We start from the raw sequence: 18,691 nt of genomic DNA on the forward strand, positions 1-18,691 counted from the left end.
TCAATAATTTAGATTTTTTCCCATCGCAATTGGCCATTTCACGCAATTAAATTTCATTGAAATGTTAATGATTACTTATAGTACCGAAGTATAGGTTGGTGACTTTTGTGATGCTTTAAAGACCTTGGATTTAGTTCAACTGTCTTTTCTATTTGGTAAGGAATAATATAGGCATACTTTGTTGGATGGTTATGATGAGATTGAAGGAAAGGTTAAAAACAAAAAAAAACATTTTCAGGGAGGAAAATAACTTAAGCAGAATGTATTTTTCAAATGAGTTCCCTTCATTTTTGTTTCTTTGCAGACCTCAGGGAAAATCCTATCTGTTTTTTACTCAGTTTAAAGCTGAAGTCACTAATGCCAAGATTGAATTTGCAAATGGTTTTGTAAGTAAATTATTTTTCTCTTCTTTTGTAAAACACAATATAAATCAAATAATAAGCTGCTATGCCTGGATTTTAAAGGTTTCCTCGTTGTTGTGAACTGTTTATACCTTTACATCAATGAATACTGAATAGGGTAATGAGGCTGTAAAAATTTTCAAGAGTAAGATCCAGATATGAGATTACCTTCTGGGGACAGTCTTTGTTGAGTTTCATATTTGAATTTTCATTAAAGAAGACTTCATCTGCTTTTATGGAAAAAATGTACAATCTATTTTAAATTAGAGCCCCCTTATATATTTATTGTAAAATTGATTTTGTTTGCTAATATCAAAGTAGAATTTGGATTATAATTAATTATGATTCAGTCTTAGAGATTCACATCTAATCCAAGAGCAAAGATTAGATTTGATCTTTGTTTTAGAGGACAATTTGTCACAACTTGTTAACTTCCAGTATAATTTTTCTTTAGTTTCTTTTCATGATAAAGCTATTAGAGTGATCAGAACCATTATTTGTTTTTATATCTTGTGAAAGATGCACCTGAATTTTCCATTTGGTTTCATAGATGTTCCTCTAGCTGGTGGGTATCAGCACATTTTGTTTTCCCCTAAACAGAAGTAATTTCCTCCCATTCACTAACCAGTGCAGAGTTGAGATTCAATCTGTATCTGCAATGCTTATAACTTTTGAGTTTAAGTATTACATAGGTAGGACTTGAGAAATAGCTGCAATGCTGAACTCAAAACAGCCATCATTGTCCCAATGGGGAGACTGCAACTTGTGCCCAGGTTGGTACTGCTGACAGGAGGTTAACACTTAATCATATTGAAAATTATAAATTGTAGTTCCTGCATATTTTTATACTCTAGGTATTTTATCATTGTGATTGATTTTACAAAAATGGCTGTTTTTTGCACTCTTTGTAGAATTTCATTACTTGACTGCTTCTTAGTAGGCTAGGCAAGAATATTTTACATATTTATTGGTCAAGCATGGGAGCAAGAGGGATACAGCAGAAAAGGATGTTCATTGTCCATAATATGTTTAAGTTCACATCTGTGAAGAACAAGCAAAGGGAAGACTAAACGTTAGTTACATCTTCTATACGTTGATAATTCTAGAATTGTCAGTGTCCAAGTATTTGGGGATTAAAATCTGATTTGCTTTCATTTCATATTCTCTGAATAAGCATTAATCATTTTATGATATTAATATTTAAAGGTAGATTTTGATTTGTTGGTTCTTCCTATAATACCTTTTGAAATGTATGTGTGCTATAACTGGTAATATTACAGATAAATGCAGATGGATCTAATGAAATTATCAGCCTTGTCTTGGTGTTGATATTCTCTGTGGCAAGAGGTCATGAGTTCAAGTCTCTCAGTGCCATTTCTGATACTTATATCTTTTATTTTTCCCTTGCTGTTTGTGCACCTAGCTACCTACCATATTATATCAATACCTAACTGTGCTTTGTTAATTGTAAAGTACCTTGGATTGTCCTATGGTCATTAATGATATAGTGTGAAAAGTGAACTCCTTCTGCTTTCACTGTTAAGTTTGGCCTAAGGTAATTTACCATGATTCATTGCAATAGACATTACATTAGTTCCTTAAAAAGGAGCATATTAGTAATGACAGCCAGTATTGAGATGTGGCGTCAAAGTTAATGTTCTTGCAGTTCACCAATGTGGTGGCACTTGAATCCGTCATCATCATTCAATGGTATAATCGAGTGAAACAAGTTCATCAGCTTGTCAAGTTTCAAATGTTGTCTGGTGCATACTCAGAGAACTAACTACAATTTAAAAATAGGTACTTTTTTCCATTTAGTTTTCTTTATTCTTTATTTCACTGAAGATTTTCTTTTCACTAGAATTTTGACTAATGTGAGAAAGCATCTTCAGTAAAATAAAGACCCTTAACACTCCACTATAACCAAAGCTAATGTGAAATTCTGATAAGCTTATCTTTGACTGAGGATATTGCAGTGGAGTGTCTGTGCTTTTACTGCTCATTTTTACTAAAAAGTAAATCTATCATCATCTGGACATGTACAACTAAATGTGGATCTTACAAAGCTGCTGTCAGAGATTACTTCCTTCATGGATTGCACTGATTGAATTTACCTGTTGATTCTACACTACAGACTTTCGAAAATGTTCTCGTATAGGCAGGATAGGGTTTTAATATCATAGTAAATGATAATTTTTGCTTAAAGCTGCTTTAATCCTAAGGGTTAATGTTATAGATGCAGTGTCGTCTTCTCTTTGAAAAATTGATCCAAAAATATTTCTGTTTTTACCTTTCTGGTTTTTCTTTAAAGTTTGTCTCCCTTAACATTATTTCCTAACTTTTATTTTTCCTTTGCTGCATAATTTAGATATATTTAATGGGAGGCCATTGCTGCCAAATTAGCTCATCAGCGATATTAAGAACAAAACCTGCTTATTCTCGTTCCCTTTTTTGTGTTGCTATTGTCAATGTTAGAAATGTTGCAGATATATGCTTTGGGGCTTCCTAAGTTTGTCTCTAGTGATGCTGTTCCAGAACAGTTACAAATCTGGTGTCCATCTGAGAATCTGGAAAATCCCTCAATTATTACTTGTTTCTGTGAAATGTAGGACACGTATAGTCCTCCATAATCACTACTCTATTTGTCTACTCTTAATTATCAGAAAGCTAATGAAATGTATCATCATCATTGCTGTTAAATAATATTTATTCAAAACTAACTTGCTCCCCAATGCTTTAAGAATTTTGCTAAGAACATTTGAGTCTAGATCTCATGACCATGATTAAATTACCAGCTTAATATACAGTGCCTTGAAAAAGTATTCAGCCCTCATACTTTTGTTCATATAAATGAGTATTACAACCAGGGATTTTGATCAATTTAGCTGAGAATTTTTATTTGTGAATCACATGCTACTTTTTTTCACAGTAGAGCCCCAAAACTGGGAAAATTGTAAAGCATGGAAACTAAAAATTCAAAAACTGAAATGCCAGCAGTTCAGAAGTATTCATCTCCCTTTGCTCAGTACCTTGTTGAACCACTTTTCGCAGCTATTATAACTAGTAATCTTTTTGGATAGGTCTCTATATTAGCTTTGCACAATGTGATGGAGAAAGATTTGCCCATTCCTCCTTGCAAAATTGCTCAAGCTGTGCCAGGTTAGTTGGGGAGCAGTGATGGACAGCAATTTTGAGGTCTTTAGAGATGTTTGATGGGGTTAAGATCAAGACTCTGACTTGGCCACTCAAGGACATCAATTTTCTTCATTTGAAACCACTGCACGGTTGCTCTGGCAGTTTGCTTTGGGTTGTTGTCCTGCTGAAAGATGAACTTCCTCCCCAGTTTAATGTTTCTGGCAGAGGCTAGCACATTTTTATTCAGGATCCCTGTATTTAGCAGCATTCATCTTTCCATCAATCGTAACCAGATTTTTCCATCTCTGTTGCTGAAAAGCATCCCCACAACATGATGCTACCTCCACCATATTTTACAGTAGGGATGGTGCTACCTGGCTGATATGTACAATTAGATTTGTGCCATATGTACACTAAAAAAAGCATATACTTGCCTGTAAAGACTTTGCAAAGCGTCACTTGGAAGATACTGTGACAATTTGGGAGATGATTTTGTGTTTGGGTGAGACTAAAATGGAACTTTTGGCCTCAACACTTTAGTGTAAATCTAATCTTCTGGATGAGCCTTCCATGTAGTCAAGATCCTCAGCTCGACTTCGTCAATCACCTTTGTAACCTCTTCAAAAAGCTCATTCAATTTAGTAAGACAAGACTTGCCCTGTGGAGAGCTGTACTGACTGTCCCTTATCAAGTCATGATTTTCCAAATGCTTGAATTCTATCCCTAAGAATTCTGTCTAGTAACTTCTCTACTACTGATGTGAGACTCATCAGTCTATAGTTCCCAGGATTATCCCTACTTCCCTTGAATAAAGAACATTACCTACTTGCCAGTCATCTGAGATGTAGCCAGTGGCTGGAGAAGGCACAAAAATATTGGTCAAGGTCGAATATCATCTCTACCTTAATAATCTGGGGCACATTCCATCAGACCCTGGGGACTTTAAGAGACCCAGCAGTACTTCCTTTATCTCAATACCTTAGCATGCTCTGCACTGATGTTCCTTTCCTCTATGTTCTTCTCCTGGGTAAATACTGATGCAAAGTACTCATTTATGATCTCACAAACATTCACCATCTCCAAGCATGTGTTCCTTTCTGTATCCTATAAGTTCAAAGTAAATTTATTATCAAAGTACATAAATGTCACATATACAACCCTGAAATTCATTTTCACACTGGCATACAGTGTAAATCCAAGAAACAATTGACTCAATGAAAGACTACGCCCAAAAGGATGGATAAATAACCAATGTGCAAAAAACAGACTCTGCAAATACAAAAGAAAAAATAATGATAAATAAATAAGCAAGAAATATTAAGAACATGAGATGAAGAACCCTTGAAAGTGAGTCCATAGGTTGTAGTTAAGTGATGGGTGAGTGAAGTTAACCCTTCTGTTTCAAGAGCCTGATTGTTGAGGGGTAATAACAGTTCATGAAACTGATGGTGTGGGTCTTGAGGCTCCTGTACCACCTTCCTGATGGCAGTAGCAAGAAGGGAGCATGGCCTGGATGCTAGAGGCCCTTGATGGATGCTGCTTTCCTGCAACAGAGCTCTATTTCGATGTACTCAATGGGGAGGGCTTTACCTGTGGTAGACTGGGCTGTATCGACTACTTTTTGTAGGATTTTCCATTCAAGGGAATTGGTATTTCCATACCAGTCTGTGATGTATCCTGTTAATATACTCTCCACATCTATAGAAGCTTGTCGAAGTTTTAGATGTCATTCCGAATCTTCACTGCCATGCTTTCTTTGTAATTGCCCTTGTGTGATGGACCCAGGACAAATCCTTTAAAAAGATAACACTGAGGATTTTCATGTTGCTGACCCTCTCTCACCACCTTTAATTCCCCAATGAGATCTGGCTAATGGATCCCTGGAGTCAATAATCCAACCTATTCTCTAGTTATTCTCTTGCTCTGATGTATGTATAGAATGCTTTGGATTGCCTTTAATTCTACTTGCTAAGGATTTTCATGGCCCCTGTTAGCTTTCCTAATTCTCTCTGGAGTTGTTTTACATAGAAAACATAGAAAACCTATAGCACAATACAGGCCCTTCAGCCCACAAAGTTGTGCGGAACGTGTCCCTACCTGAGAAATTACTAGGCTTACCCATAGCCCTTTATTTTTCTAAGCTCCATGTACCTATCCAGGAGTCTCTTAAAAGACCCTATCGTATCCGCCTCCATTACTGTTGCCAGCAGCCCATTCCACACACTCACCACTCTCTGCGTTAAAAAGAAACCAAACAAACAAACTTACCCCTGACATCTCCTCTGTACCTACTCTCCAGCACCTTAAACCTGTGTCCTCTTGTGGCAACCATTTCAGCCCTGGGGAAAAAGCCTCTGACTATCCACACGATCAATGCCTCTCATCATCTTATACACCTCTATCAGGTCATCTCTCATCCTCTGTCGCTCCAAGGAGAAAAGGCCAAGTTAACTCAACCTGTTTTCATAAGGCATGCTCCCCAATCCAGGCAACATCCTTGTAAATCTCCCCTGCACCCTTTCTATGGTTTCCACATCCTTCCTGTAGTGAGGCGACCAGAACTGATCACAGTACTCCAAGTGGGGTCTGACCAGGGTCTTATATCATCATCATCATCATCATCATCATCATCATCATCATCAGGTGCCATGTTCAGTTTGAGCTTTGACTGCCATGGCCCATGCACTCCTGTTTCGGGTCAAGTGGATCAATTCATTGGTATTCATTTCCAATTCTCTGGCTGCTGTCTCTATCATCATTTGTCTTTGTCTTCCTCTTGCTTTCTTCCCTTCAATCTTTCCCATAATTACCGTGCAATCTAACTCCTCTTTCCTAATCACGTGTCCAATGAAGTTACGTTACCTTTTCATGATCTCATACATTATTTCTCTTCTTGTATTTGCTCTGTTCATGACATCCTCATTAGATATTCATTTCGTCTATAATATTCTTCGCATCCTCCTCAAAAACCACATCTCTGCTGCTACAATTCGTTTCCTCATGTTACTAGATATTGTCCAACATTCTGAGCCATATAACATAATTGGATAAATGTAACATTTCAGTACTCTGAGGTGGGTTGTCATGCCTAGTTTAGTATTGGTCAGTATACTCTTCATTCTCGTAAAGGTGTCTTTTGCCATCCCTATTCTTCTTTTGATGTTCAAGTCGCACCTGCCATCTGATGTCACCCAGCTTCCTAAGTAGCAAAAGTTCTTTACTTGTTTTATGTCTTCCCCATTTATTCTCAGCCTGCAGATAGGATTCTCCTTCTTTTTGGATATCACCATACATTCTGTCTTTTTGCAATTGATAGACTCATTTTTGCACTTTTTTCAACAGTTATATCAGTTAAGTTTTGTAGTTCTTCCTCCGTACTTGCAATTAACACAGTGTCATCTGCATATCTGAAATTATTGATGTTTTCACCGCTAACTTTGATTCCCAAAATGTCTCTTATTTTTTGTAATATTGTTTCACTGTACACATTAAATAAATCAGGGGAGAAAACACACCCTTGTCTAACGCCTCTCTTGATTTTCGTAAACTGACTCACTTCTCCATCTATTCTTACAGCGGCAGTTTGTTCCCAGTACAGATTTCTGATTAGGCAGAGGTTTTTCGAATCTAGATCTAGTTTTCTGTAATATTTCAAATAACTTATTGTGCTTCACTTTATCAAATGCTTTTGTGTAGTCAATAAAACAAACAAACAAATCTTTTTGCACTTGAATAGCTCATTCTGATAGTATCCTTAACATCAATGTTATGTTTCTTGTACCTTTGTCTTTCACAAAACCACATTGTTCTTTGCCTATTTCAGCTTGTATCTTACTTTTAGCTCTTGTCATCAAAATTCTTAGAAGTACCTTGGTGATATGACTCATTAAACTTATGGTCCTTTGTAATTCACATTCTATTGCTCCAGCTTTCTTAGGAAGAGTGATAAATACTGATTTTTTTTCATCTCTTCTGGTATTATTCCAGTCTCATAAATGTCATTGATTAAATCAATTTTTCAATTCCATAATCTTCAAGGGCAATAATTTGTTCTATTGCTAATTAATTATTAGTAATAGGATCCTATATAGCTGCAACTTCACCTCTTAGCTTCTAAATTCAATTCCACAATTGATGAAGGCCAATACACTGTATGCCGCCTTAACCACAGAGTCAACCTGCACAGCTGCTTTGAGCATCCTATGGACTCAGACCCCAAGATCCCTCTGATCCTCCACACTGCCAAGAGTCTTACCATTTTCTGCTGCCTTTATAATTCTTAAGAGTTCTATTTGATCTTTAGCTTCCTCAACCTAAGCTTCTCAAACCCCCTGGATTCCTTGGCTATGTAAGTCTAGGGAAGGTACTGTCTGGTCCCGCCAAACTCGTGAGATTGGGACAGCTCTCCCACCCTAAATCCTGGTTTGTGTGGATGCTGTGTAATTTACTACCCTGTTACAAATTAGTTCCATGATTAAAGGAATTATATTTATGAAGCTTAACTAAAGGATTAGTAAAGAAAAAAAGAAAGGGACGCATTTTAATGTGCATAAGTTGGAGCTCATCTTGAACTCCACTGTCACTCGCATTCTGGGCCCTCGGTCTGCATGAAAGCACACATCACCTTCCGAACCTCACTAACAATCCATCTCGAACAAACGGGTCTCCCACCAGGTCATATCCTATGACTGGTTCTCCCCAGTGTCTTTTCTTCATCTCCCGCCGAACAAAAGCCCGAAGACCAACTATCTTAGTGTCCCTCACCAAAACCCACCCCCCCAGTTCCACCCACCTAATTGGATGGCACATATTCCTCATCATCCTTTATCTTCAACAATAACCCAAAAAGGCTGAAAGCAGAACAGACTGGTCTTACAGAACTGCTAAGTGAAATACCTACAGCATAACACTAAAGACGTGAAACAGGGCATTACACGCTCCCCCCACTACAAATAGTCATGTCCTCATGACTTTAAAATCATTTGTCATCCCATCATTAATAACACCATTTTCAAAGGAACTTAGTGATGTCAGAACCTCTAATCCATTTGTAAATGGTAGTGACATATCTCACTAGAGGGATATTCGCAACACTCTGTTCCCCTGGTGCAACATAGTTCAGCCTGTCTGGGGTCTCCTGACTCTGAGACCCCATTACCCCATCATCTACTACTTCAGTTTCAGACACTCCTTGGGATACTTCTGGTCTACGTAGCGAGGCCTCCCCTGGTCTATCACTTGTGCCTTCTGGTAACTCAGATCTCTCTGCCACTTGGCTGAGCTGAACATCATTCTCAGTTATTTTAGAGCCCAACACCCCCCCCCCCCCCCAATGGTCCAGCTGCAAGCCTGCCTGTCCACTTTCACCTGCCTCAGCATGAGAATGGTTGGGAATCTCTTCCTCAATTAGTGGGGAGTTAGTGAAAGACAGCATATACCACCCCCATTTCCTCATCCTCTGAGTCCATATCCCATTCAGGGGCAGGGGCCAGTCTAATCCTTTCTGCTGCTGGTCCATCAGTGTCCCCACGTTGCTGCAGAGTCCACTTCCTATGTCTAGGGTCCGAGTCAGCTTCTGGGTCAGCATGCTCCTCTTGTCCCAGAGGTAAAAGGTGGTTCTGATGGAGAATCTTGACAGGCCCATCCCACCCTCAGTTTTCACTGGTACATTTGTTATCTGACTCTCCTACATAGGGTGTAGTCGCCTAGCGGTCAGCCAACTTGTGCTTCCCAGGTAGTCCCAAATTCTTTGAGTACTCAGTCTGCAGACATGAGTTGGGAGAACGTAACCTTTTGATCTTACCTCTTCTATTTCCTTGATTCTGTTTGGTAGCTGAGACCTCAGCTAATTCTTAAGCCTTTTTCAGCTCCCTTCTCATATCACACACATACTTCGGATAAGTTTTCTGCGATAGAGCTTCCTCGCCAGTCACAAAACAGAGGTTGACGGGCAACCTCACTTCGAGCCCTAGGGAGGTGGTAGCTGCTCAGTGAGATAACTCGTATATTGGTACTGTTTGGCCAGTGGTTGTGAAAGGAGACAGGTTGCAGTAAGCTTGTGGCATGGCACCATCAGAAGCTCCCAAATGATCTAACGCTTGATTCTGCCCTTGCCTTTCCTCTGCCTTCCCCATGATGGAAAACTGGCACATGGCTTTGACTCCAGGGGCAGGAATGCTTTCCCACTCTCTGTCCCTGTGCAGCCCTTCATGGTGCACATCAGAGCAGTACATCAGCATCAATGTTCTGACTCTCTGGCTGGTACTTCAGGCTGAAATCTGTGCCATCCAATTTCTCTGAGATTAGGATATAAGTTAATGGGTTGTTGTTCGTTCTCACCTCAAACTTGGCACCATATAGATAGTCACTTAGCATATCCAACACAGTCCATTTAAATGCCAAGAACTCTAATTTGTACGTGCGTAGAGGGTGACAGACTCTGGCTGACAAACGCAACAGGTCTCAACCCTGTTCCCTGATCCCGATACAGAACACCCCCTAAACCCTCTCTGTTGACATCTGTATGCAATACATACAGAACCAGGGGTCTGCAAAAGCCAGCACAGGCGTTTTCGTCAGCAGTTCCTTCAGCAACTGAAAGGCTTCTTCACATTTCGCATCCCATCTCACGCCGAAGGGCTAAGGTCTTTACCATCCTCTCCTTTCATCCCCAAGGTAGGGTAACTGCACAGAAGCTGATTTAAAGGGTGACTCACTTTAGAGTATCCTTCATGAACCTTTGATAGTACCCACAGAATCCAAGGAATGAGCGCAAGGTACTCACAGTCTGGGGCCTTGGCCATGTAGTCACTGCCTCTATCTTAGTTTCACATGGTGGAGTAGCTACAGATCCATCTCTGTGCCTAACATAGTTGACAGACGTCTTGCAGAACCAGCACTTATCTATGGAAAGTTTTAACCTTTCAGCTTTCAAGATGCCCAGCAGCTTCAGTAGCCTTGTTTCATGTTCCTCCATGGTGGACCCGAACATCTTGAGATCATCCAGGTACACCAATACCTCAAGCATGTTTATATCCCCCCACTGTTTCCTCCATAACATGCTGGAAAGTCGCCAGGGGCTCCCAGAATGCCCTGGGGCATCCTTTGGAACTGGAAGAATCCCAGTGGACATATGAATGCCGTCTTTGTCAGCCTCACTCATGGGGATCTGATAATACCCACTCTACACCCACTCTAATACCCACTCTAGCACCCAGAACCACTTCGTACCACTCAGGCAGACCAGCACATCCTCGATTCTCGGGACCGTATACTGGTTGGGGATGATACGCCTGTTCAGAGTCCGATAGTCCACACACATCCGTACATTCCCATTCTTCTTCCTGGCCACTATTGGGGACCCATAGGGGCTTCTGGACTCAGTGATGATCCCAGCTTTCTTCAGCTTGCATAAGTGCTGCCGATCATCTTCCACCTCTGCAGGTGCCAGTTGCCACGACCTTTCTCTGAACGAAGTGTCCTCTGTCACCCGGATGGTGGCAGATGCTCTTGAAACAACCCATGTCAAACTCATCAGTGGAAAAGGCATCTTCCAGCTTCAACATCTTCTCTATCAATTTCTTCCAGCCTCCGGATACTGGAGTACTGGGGAGTCCCCAAGGTTGAATGATTTGGCAGTCAACTTTCTCTTTATCAAAGAGGGTTTTTCCCTGCCATTTTATCAAACCTCAGCACCATAGTCATAACTGCTTCTACTGAAATTAACAATTCACCGGGGATGCAAATGTCTACCCCACTCAATATACACACATTCGTTACCAGTAACCCCATGAATTCGTACCACCGCTTAATACCAGTAAATCTCTGGTTTAAAAATCTGGTGTATGCGTACTATTGGTGCTAGGCCTAAGCAACCTGTACAAAACGACAAGGCACAAGTGAATCCTCAACTCCATTTGCATGTCCAGATGCCTACTCTAGCCCAACGCTCTAACTGCTCATTTTCTCTTGGGGAAGAAAGTCAATTGCTATGCATACCCTCCACTGTAGAAAGCTTATGTTGTCTGTTCAGTGCTGGTTCATAATGGCAGGCTATGCCACTTTAGTGCTTATTAAACCACTAGGCCCACTGATAGTCAAGGTACTGTTGGGCCATGAGGGGAGCAGGGACAATTCACTCCCATTTTTCAGGAAATCGAGCAAACTGTCAGAAAGGTGCTTGCATAACACTTTGGAATGTGACCCATTAGTTTAAAGTAAATCCAGAGAATTCATTTTCTTGTGGGACAGAAATGTTGGGAAATCCTTACCTCCAGGTTCAGGGACAGTTTTTCCCCTTCTACCATCAAGCTCCTGAACCAGTGAGGATAACTTCACTCACCTCGACACTGAACTGATTCTACAACCTATGGACTCACTTTCAAGGACTCCTACGCTCATGTTCTCAGTATTTTTATTTATTTTTGCACATCGTTTGTATTTATTTGTGTGCAGTTTTCCATTGATCCATTGATTATATTCGTAACCCTCAGGGTCTGTCAGCTGTGTAAGTCTAGGGAAGACAATCTCTGGCCCCGCCAAACGGGTGAGATTGAGATGTGAGTCCACCCTGAGAACCCCCCCCCCACTCAATTTTTGTGGATGCTGTGTGATTTGTTCCCCTGTTACAAATCAGTGCCATGAAATAACAGACAGTTCACAGCATACAATTAAACAATTTAGCTTTATAATTCTTAATTTGACTACAGGGTTAGTGAAGAAAAAGCAAAAACAGAAGGTAGCCCATTTTAATGAAACAGTCTAATGTGCACAAGTTGGAGCTCATGGTTTTCCCCCCATGCGGATCTTCCTTTGGTTCCTCCAGCCTTCGTCGGGTCATGGCTCCGCTTTGGCATCTTCTCTCTTCATCTCCCGCCAAACAAAAGACCCAGATCACCCTGGTGTCAGGCACATGGCACGAAAACACCATCCTGTCCTTGAATGGCTCACATTCCAAAGCACCCGTTATCTCTAACCATAACCCAAACACTGCTTCTGAAGAAAGACCGTTACATTAGCAGTGAAAAATTTCCCAGGGTGTTACATATTTTATTTTGTTCTCGAAATGCCTTCAAGAAAATGAATCTTAGGATGGTATTTTGATACTTTGATAATGAATTAACTTTGAGCTTGGTACTTTGTGATTTCTATCTCAAATTAGATTTTAAAAATTCAAATTTTCTTGTGTATTGCAGGAGGTACTTTGCCAGCTAACATGCTTGAATTATAACATACAAGTTTATTTTGTGACACTAGTCTGTGATTCTATGTATCTTAGATGTTGGCAGCCAAACTAGCCCGTTGATTTTTGTAGATTATAACTCCTATAATTTTAATTTGCTTCTGTGGCAGTTGGACTGAATGTTACTGTTGGTTGTCCATTTATCTTCATTAACATTTTCGCAATAAGAGATGGCAATCTTGATTTGGATTTCAAAAGGATTAAATATTTAACACGATACAGTTGGCAGAAGATTAACTATCCTGTTTAAAAAAAACACTGCATACTTTAAAGTAAATGCAGCTGATTTCTTCAGTACATGATACATTCAAATGGAATGCTAACAAAATTTTCCATGAAGTGATTGAGGATTTTGTTACAGTGCATTTTCTAAAAGTAACAGGCCTCTGCTGAGTCCATGGAGTATGTGATAGAATAATTTTGTGCAATTTTGAGGACCAAGCATATCATAATACATTGCATGTTTAAGGTTCAGCATTCTCATTGGAACTTGACCAGAGGGGCCTTGATTTTTTGTGTAGTTTAGAATAAATTATAACTTGCTATTCTTCAAATTATTGAAACAAATTCTGATATTAAAAATTTATTAATTTTTCTCATGTGTCATCATGTTATTTGATCATGGGAGACATTAAAGCCTGATCTTGTCCTCTGTTAAAATCCACACCCCTGCACATTTTGCCTATTAAATAATGATTAGATTTAATAACCTCTTTCTCTAAAGCAGTAATGAACATTTTTAGTAGAATATCAAATTTTGAGGGGATATTCACAATGTATATGCATTCTATAGAGATACTTAAATACATTTTTCATAACCCCAAACTATCTCTGTAGTGGCATATCTGTTAATTTGAAAGAATGTGTGCATATTTCTAGAATTCCTAGCCACTCTATAAAACTTGTAAATCATTTTCTTTAATTTGCAGAAGTGATTTGCTATTGCCACCTTCTGGGTAGTGTGTTTACAAGATGGGTGACCCCAGCCATTATTGATACTCTGCAGAAATTGTCTGATTGGCATTAGTGGTCACGTAACCAGGATTTGTGATGTTCACCAGCTGATCATATGACCATCCACCACCTGCTCCCATGGCTTCATGTGGCCCTGATCGGGGTGGGGTGGGGGGCTGAGTAAGTGCTGCACCTTGTCCAAGGGTGACATGCAGACTAGCGGGCAGAAAAAACGCCTTATACCTCCTTTGGTGAAGACTCATCTCCACCCTGCCAACTAATTTATTAGTTAAGTTTAATATATTAAGAGGAGGCTGGCAAATAAAACTGCATCTCATACTGTACATTATCATTACTTCAGACTCTGACTAGTGCTGGAGCATTAAGCAATCTTAAAGTAGTTTGAGTACTAAGATTTGCATGTGTAAATCACAGAATAGTGTTGTAAATGGTAATGTGATATCATTTAGGTTCCAGTTGCCTCTTGATTTCCTTCTATTCTTTTGCTTTAGTAAATGATTTGGTAAACGACAATTCCACATTTCATGTGTTCCTACATGAATGTTAAATATCAGTAGAATTTTTAACAGAGTGACCCTTCATTGCCGATCCATAGTCTTTTATTCTCTTCCTATGATGGATTATTTTGTCAACTGTATTACACACCTGGTGCACTGTGCAGGCTATTTCAGAGTTATTTTAAACTCAGTACTTCCAAATGTCACCAGTGATGAATACCAAAATATTTTCAAACATTTTATTTAAAAAAAATAGTTTGACAGTCATGTATAACTTATGTGTATTTCTTTTATGGGTCTGAATTGCAATTTACAAAACTACTTTAGGATTATGGATTAACTGTCCACAGAATGGCCAAGGGTGGTGAGTTGCCAAAGAATCTTGGGTGCAAAAACGTGTCTCTGGCATCCTTCCACCTACGGAGGGAGAGAAAAGTATGGGGAAGAGAAATATTTCACAGCAGGAGAGGCAGGGAGTAATGAGGCTGGAATCCCATAGTGTATAGTTACCTTTCTAATTGGAGGAAGGGAAGCACTTCTGAAGGCGGTCTCCTTCCTTAAACCTGAAAATTTTTGTCGCTCTAAAATTGAGTTAATAATGGGCTTTGATTTGGGGACAGGAAGCTATGATGCCATAGATTTTTATTATTCCGTTTCTTTTATAATATCATGAAAGATTAGCAAATATTCAGTCTTAAAGTTGAAATTACTTCAACCATGTATGAATGTATACATACAATGTTTGTATCATCAATGTTGATATTAGCTATTTAATATTTTTTAAAATATGCATTGGGGCATTTTTGTATGAAATATTTTGTTTTACCAATGATGAAAATGCTATCATTTGATGTTTCATGGAGAAATTATTTGGTTTTATCAGTGCTTATTTCCCTTGGGTGGAACAACAGTTTTGATTTGCTGATTCACTTTTCTCTCTCCTCCTTTCTAGTCTCAAGCAGCAGTAGACGGCCGAAGTGATGTTCCTCTGAAAGAAAATGAATATGTGATCAGTGAGAATACTGGTTAGTATAGCTCACAAAACACAATCAGTTTTTTCCTCTGTTGCTTTTACTTGAATGTATCCTTGAACTTCATCTCATCAATTGATTTTAAAATGATTGAAATAACAACTTAGGCTCCATAAACTGCAGAATTCCTTTTGCAGCTTCATCGTTTCTTGTTAACATGTATGTTACCCTACTGCATGATTAACTTATGTATAAGTCACTTGTATTTTATATTAGAAAACATGATAAATAAAGCTCTGACAGGGTATTAATGTTCAATTATTGCTTTGTTGGTAACGTCTGCTTTTCTTTTTGCAGTGACTCACAAGGATGGTTTTTTCAAATCAGAGCTGTCCAAGCTTATCATAGTTGCTCGTACAGGACATGATGAACTGTAATTAGAAGACCATTATAAATAACCATTGAAATAAACCTTAAATTTTATAACTATAAATTCATTACCTTAATTCAATTATTGGAAACATTTTCATCCCTACCCTTATCTTGTATCTTTCATTTTGATTTCCTCCTTTTAATGACAGAGCAGAAATGTGTACTGTTGCTTGCTGTTCTATCAACCATCTTAAATCAAACAAATTTTAGTTTAAAGATGACCTTTTGTAAATGACAAATGTCCTTGTTAATCTTTTAAATCTTGAAGAGATCCTTGGTCCTATCAGGGTGTCTCATTTCACATGCAAACTGGGAAGAGGTAACTAAGCACTCTTGGAAGATCATCTGTGGCCAGACTACACTCAGTCTTGCACTGTAACAATGACCTTTGTTAAATCCTGTAAATCTGATTAAATGTCAAAATTATAAACTGAGCATAACGTGTGCCCATCTTTACAACACTGATTTTTTTTGTATTAATGCTGGTATATTTGATTAGTTAATGTACACTGGGTGCTCTTTGTAAACCAAAACTATGAAACCTGTCTACAACTGTAAGAATGAACTTTGACCTGTATAGAACATCTTTATAAAATAATTTTTGCGTGAAGGTCTTAGATAAATCTTTAGCAAACTTGGTGTTAATTTATAGAGCTTATCTGTACAGTGCTGTTGTTGAAATGCAACATGTTTCTTATGTATGTCTGGAAGTCTTCTGTACTTTTATACTAGGTAACAATTGTTTACGGGCACCATATGCCTTTATATTTTACTATCAATTGCAAATAATTTGGTACAAGCTTAATGTATCATCTACAGTTAACCTTGTATTTGGTTTTGTTATAGACCTATGCCACAAGGGGAATAAATTACTAATTTCAGTTCATTTATACTTTTTCTGACTGCTTGAATTTTATTGTTTGTCAAACAACTTGACGTGTTTGTAACACAGTATATGAGCTCAAAGTATTGAATTGGAAATTTGATTGTTATGGGATTCTTGACAAAAAAGATTGATCAACAGAGTTCAAGAGAAATGAGAAATTAATCAGTAATGATAACACGTGAACAGTAATTGAATAATGAAAGCAAAGATGAAGGTGACACAAAATGCATCAAAGGAAAGGATGGCAATGTGGAAGTTAGAGCTTAGGAAAATTGAGATTGTGGGAGGATAAATATGAAGCAAAGGAAATAATAGAAATATCAGGATTGAGGTTTAGTTGATGAAGGAATTTCACAGAATAAATTAAAAGCTGAATAAGAACAAAATAGGAGATATTTTCAATAATTACTTTGCCTTTATTTATTAGGGAGCCTAGCAAGGTGGTTACGAAAATTGAATCAAATATACACTTAAGATAGGTGATTATGGTGGTGCATGTCAAATTTAGAACAAAAACATGGTCATGATGAATTGTGCTTTCTCATTAAAAGTTGGGAATGAAAATGCAAGAGTAGAAGCACATGTAAAGAGAATTTGAAATAGAGAATTAATCCTGGGCTTTAAGTTACTATAATAAAGTTTATTTGTAGAAGTGAACCAAGCCATTGAACAAGTAAAGTTAATAATATGCTGGCGCAAAATTGCTGTAGACTGGGAGAATTTCACAAGCTGCAGTGCTGGGACTACATCTTTGCTATGTACATAAAGGAATTAGAAGTCCAATTTCAGATTTATAGATGACATCAAATTGGAGGATGTAATTCATATGGAGAACTGATTTGATACAGTTGGTATTTGTGATCTTATAAGTCAGAGGTGAAGTTTAATACTGGACTTAAATACAAATATCTTTGACAGGAAGGATATTGAGCTCTTGATAATTTAAGCACAATAGAATAGTAAAGCACATGGTGGTACAAATATTTAAATTGTAAAGTTGAACTTACAGTTTGTGACCCCTTTTCAATTACCTGGTTTGCTGCATTAATTACTCATAAAATGTGGTTTGATGTTTGTCTAAGTCACAATAATAGATACACACAAGCTGCCTAAACCAATAATACAAACAATTGTATTACTTGTTAAAACTGAGTACACGCTTTTATCAATCACAGTCTAGGTTCAAAAAATATGTGAACCTCTGAGGTAATGACAGCTATTTGAAGTCAGGTGTTCCAATCAATGAATGCTGAAGGAGGTTAAAAAGAACCCAAGGGTACAGCAAAAGACCTACAGAAGTCTCTAGAACTTGCTAAAGTTTCCACTATAAGAAATACTGAACAAGAAGAATGTTCAAGGAAGGATACCATGGAGGCAACTACTGCTCTCCAAAAAACATTGCTGCCTGTGTCAAGTTTGCAAATGACCACCAGGATGTTTCACAATGCTTCAGGGACAATGTTCTGTGAACGGATGAGATAAAAATTGTACTTTTTTAGCAGAAATGCACACTAAGTTTTGAGGAAAAGGGGCACTGCACACCAACGCCAAAACCTCGTCCCAACTGTGAAGCATGGTGGAAGGAGCATTATGGTTTGAGGCTGCTTTGCTACCTCAGGCCTGGACAACTTGAGAGAACAATGAATTCAAAATTGTGTCGACATATTTCAGGAAAATATCAGGGTAGCAGTCCATCACCTGAAGCTTAATAGAAGTTGGATGATGCAACAAAACAATGATCTGACACACCAGTAAGTCAGTAACGATTTAAAAAGAAGAATATTTGTATTTTGGAATGGCCAAGTTTGAGTCCAGACCTTAACCCAATTGAGATGCTGTGGCATGAACTGAAACAATTTTGTTTGGAGAAATGTTCTAAAATTCTTCCTTGCCATTGTGCAAGTCTGATCAGCAGTTATAGGAAATGTTTGGTGGAGGTTCTATCAGTTATTAAATACAAGAGTTCAGAGACTTTTTCCAGCCTGAACTGTGAATGATTAAACAAGGTGTTCAATAAAGACATGAAAAGTAGAATGGTTTGTGTGTTATTAGTTTAGGCAGATTCTGTTTGTCTATTAAATGAAGATCAGACCACATTGTATGAGTAATTAATGCAGAAGACCAGGTAATTACAAAGGGTTCACAACTTTTTC

General features: G+C 38.4%; 1 protein-coding gene across 1 annotated transcript in view; it reads left to right on the plus strand.

The window, feature by feature from the left end:
- mydgf (myeloid-derived growth factor) overlaps positions 1-16,542 on the plus strand; it is a 34,726-nt gene extending 18,184 nt beyond the window's left edge. Inside the window, exons 4-6 of the mRNA XM_072243806.1 lie at positions 305-386; positions 15,202-15,274; positions 15,578-16,542. Of these exons, the coding sequence (XP_072099907.1) occupies positions 305-386; positions 15,202-15,274; positions 15,578-15,657 (235 nt within the window). The 3' untranslated portion in view covers positions 15,658-16,542. The remainder of the gene's footprint in view (positions 1-304; positions 387-15,201; positions 15,275-15,577) is intronic.
- Positions 16,543-18,691: the final 2,149 nt, after the last annotated feature.

Source organism: Mobula birostris, chromosome 26 (assembly GCF_030028105.1).
Source record: "Mobula birostris isolate sMobBir1 chromosome 26, sMobBir1.hap1, whole genome shotgun sequence".
Lineage (NCBI taxonomy): Eukaryota > Metazoa > Chordata > Chondrichthyes > Myliobatiformes > Myliobatidae > Mobula > Mobula birostris.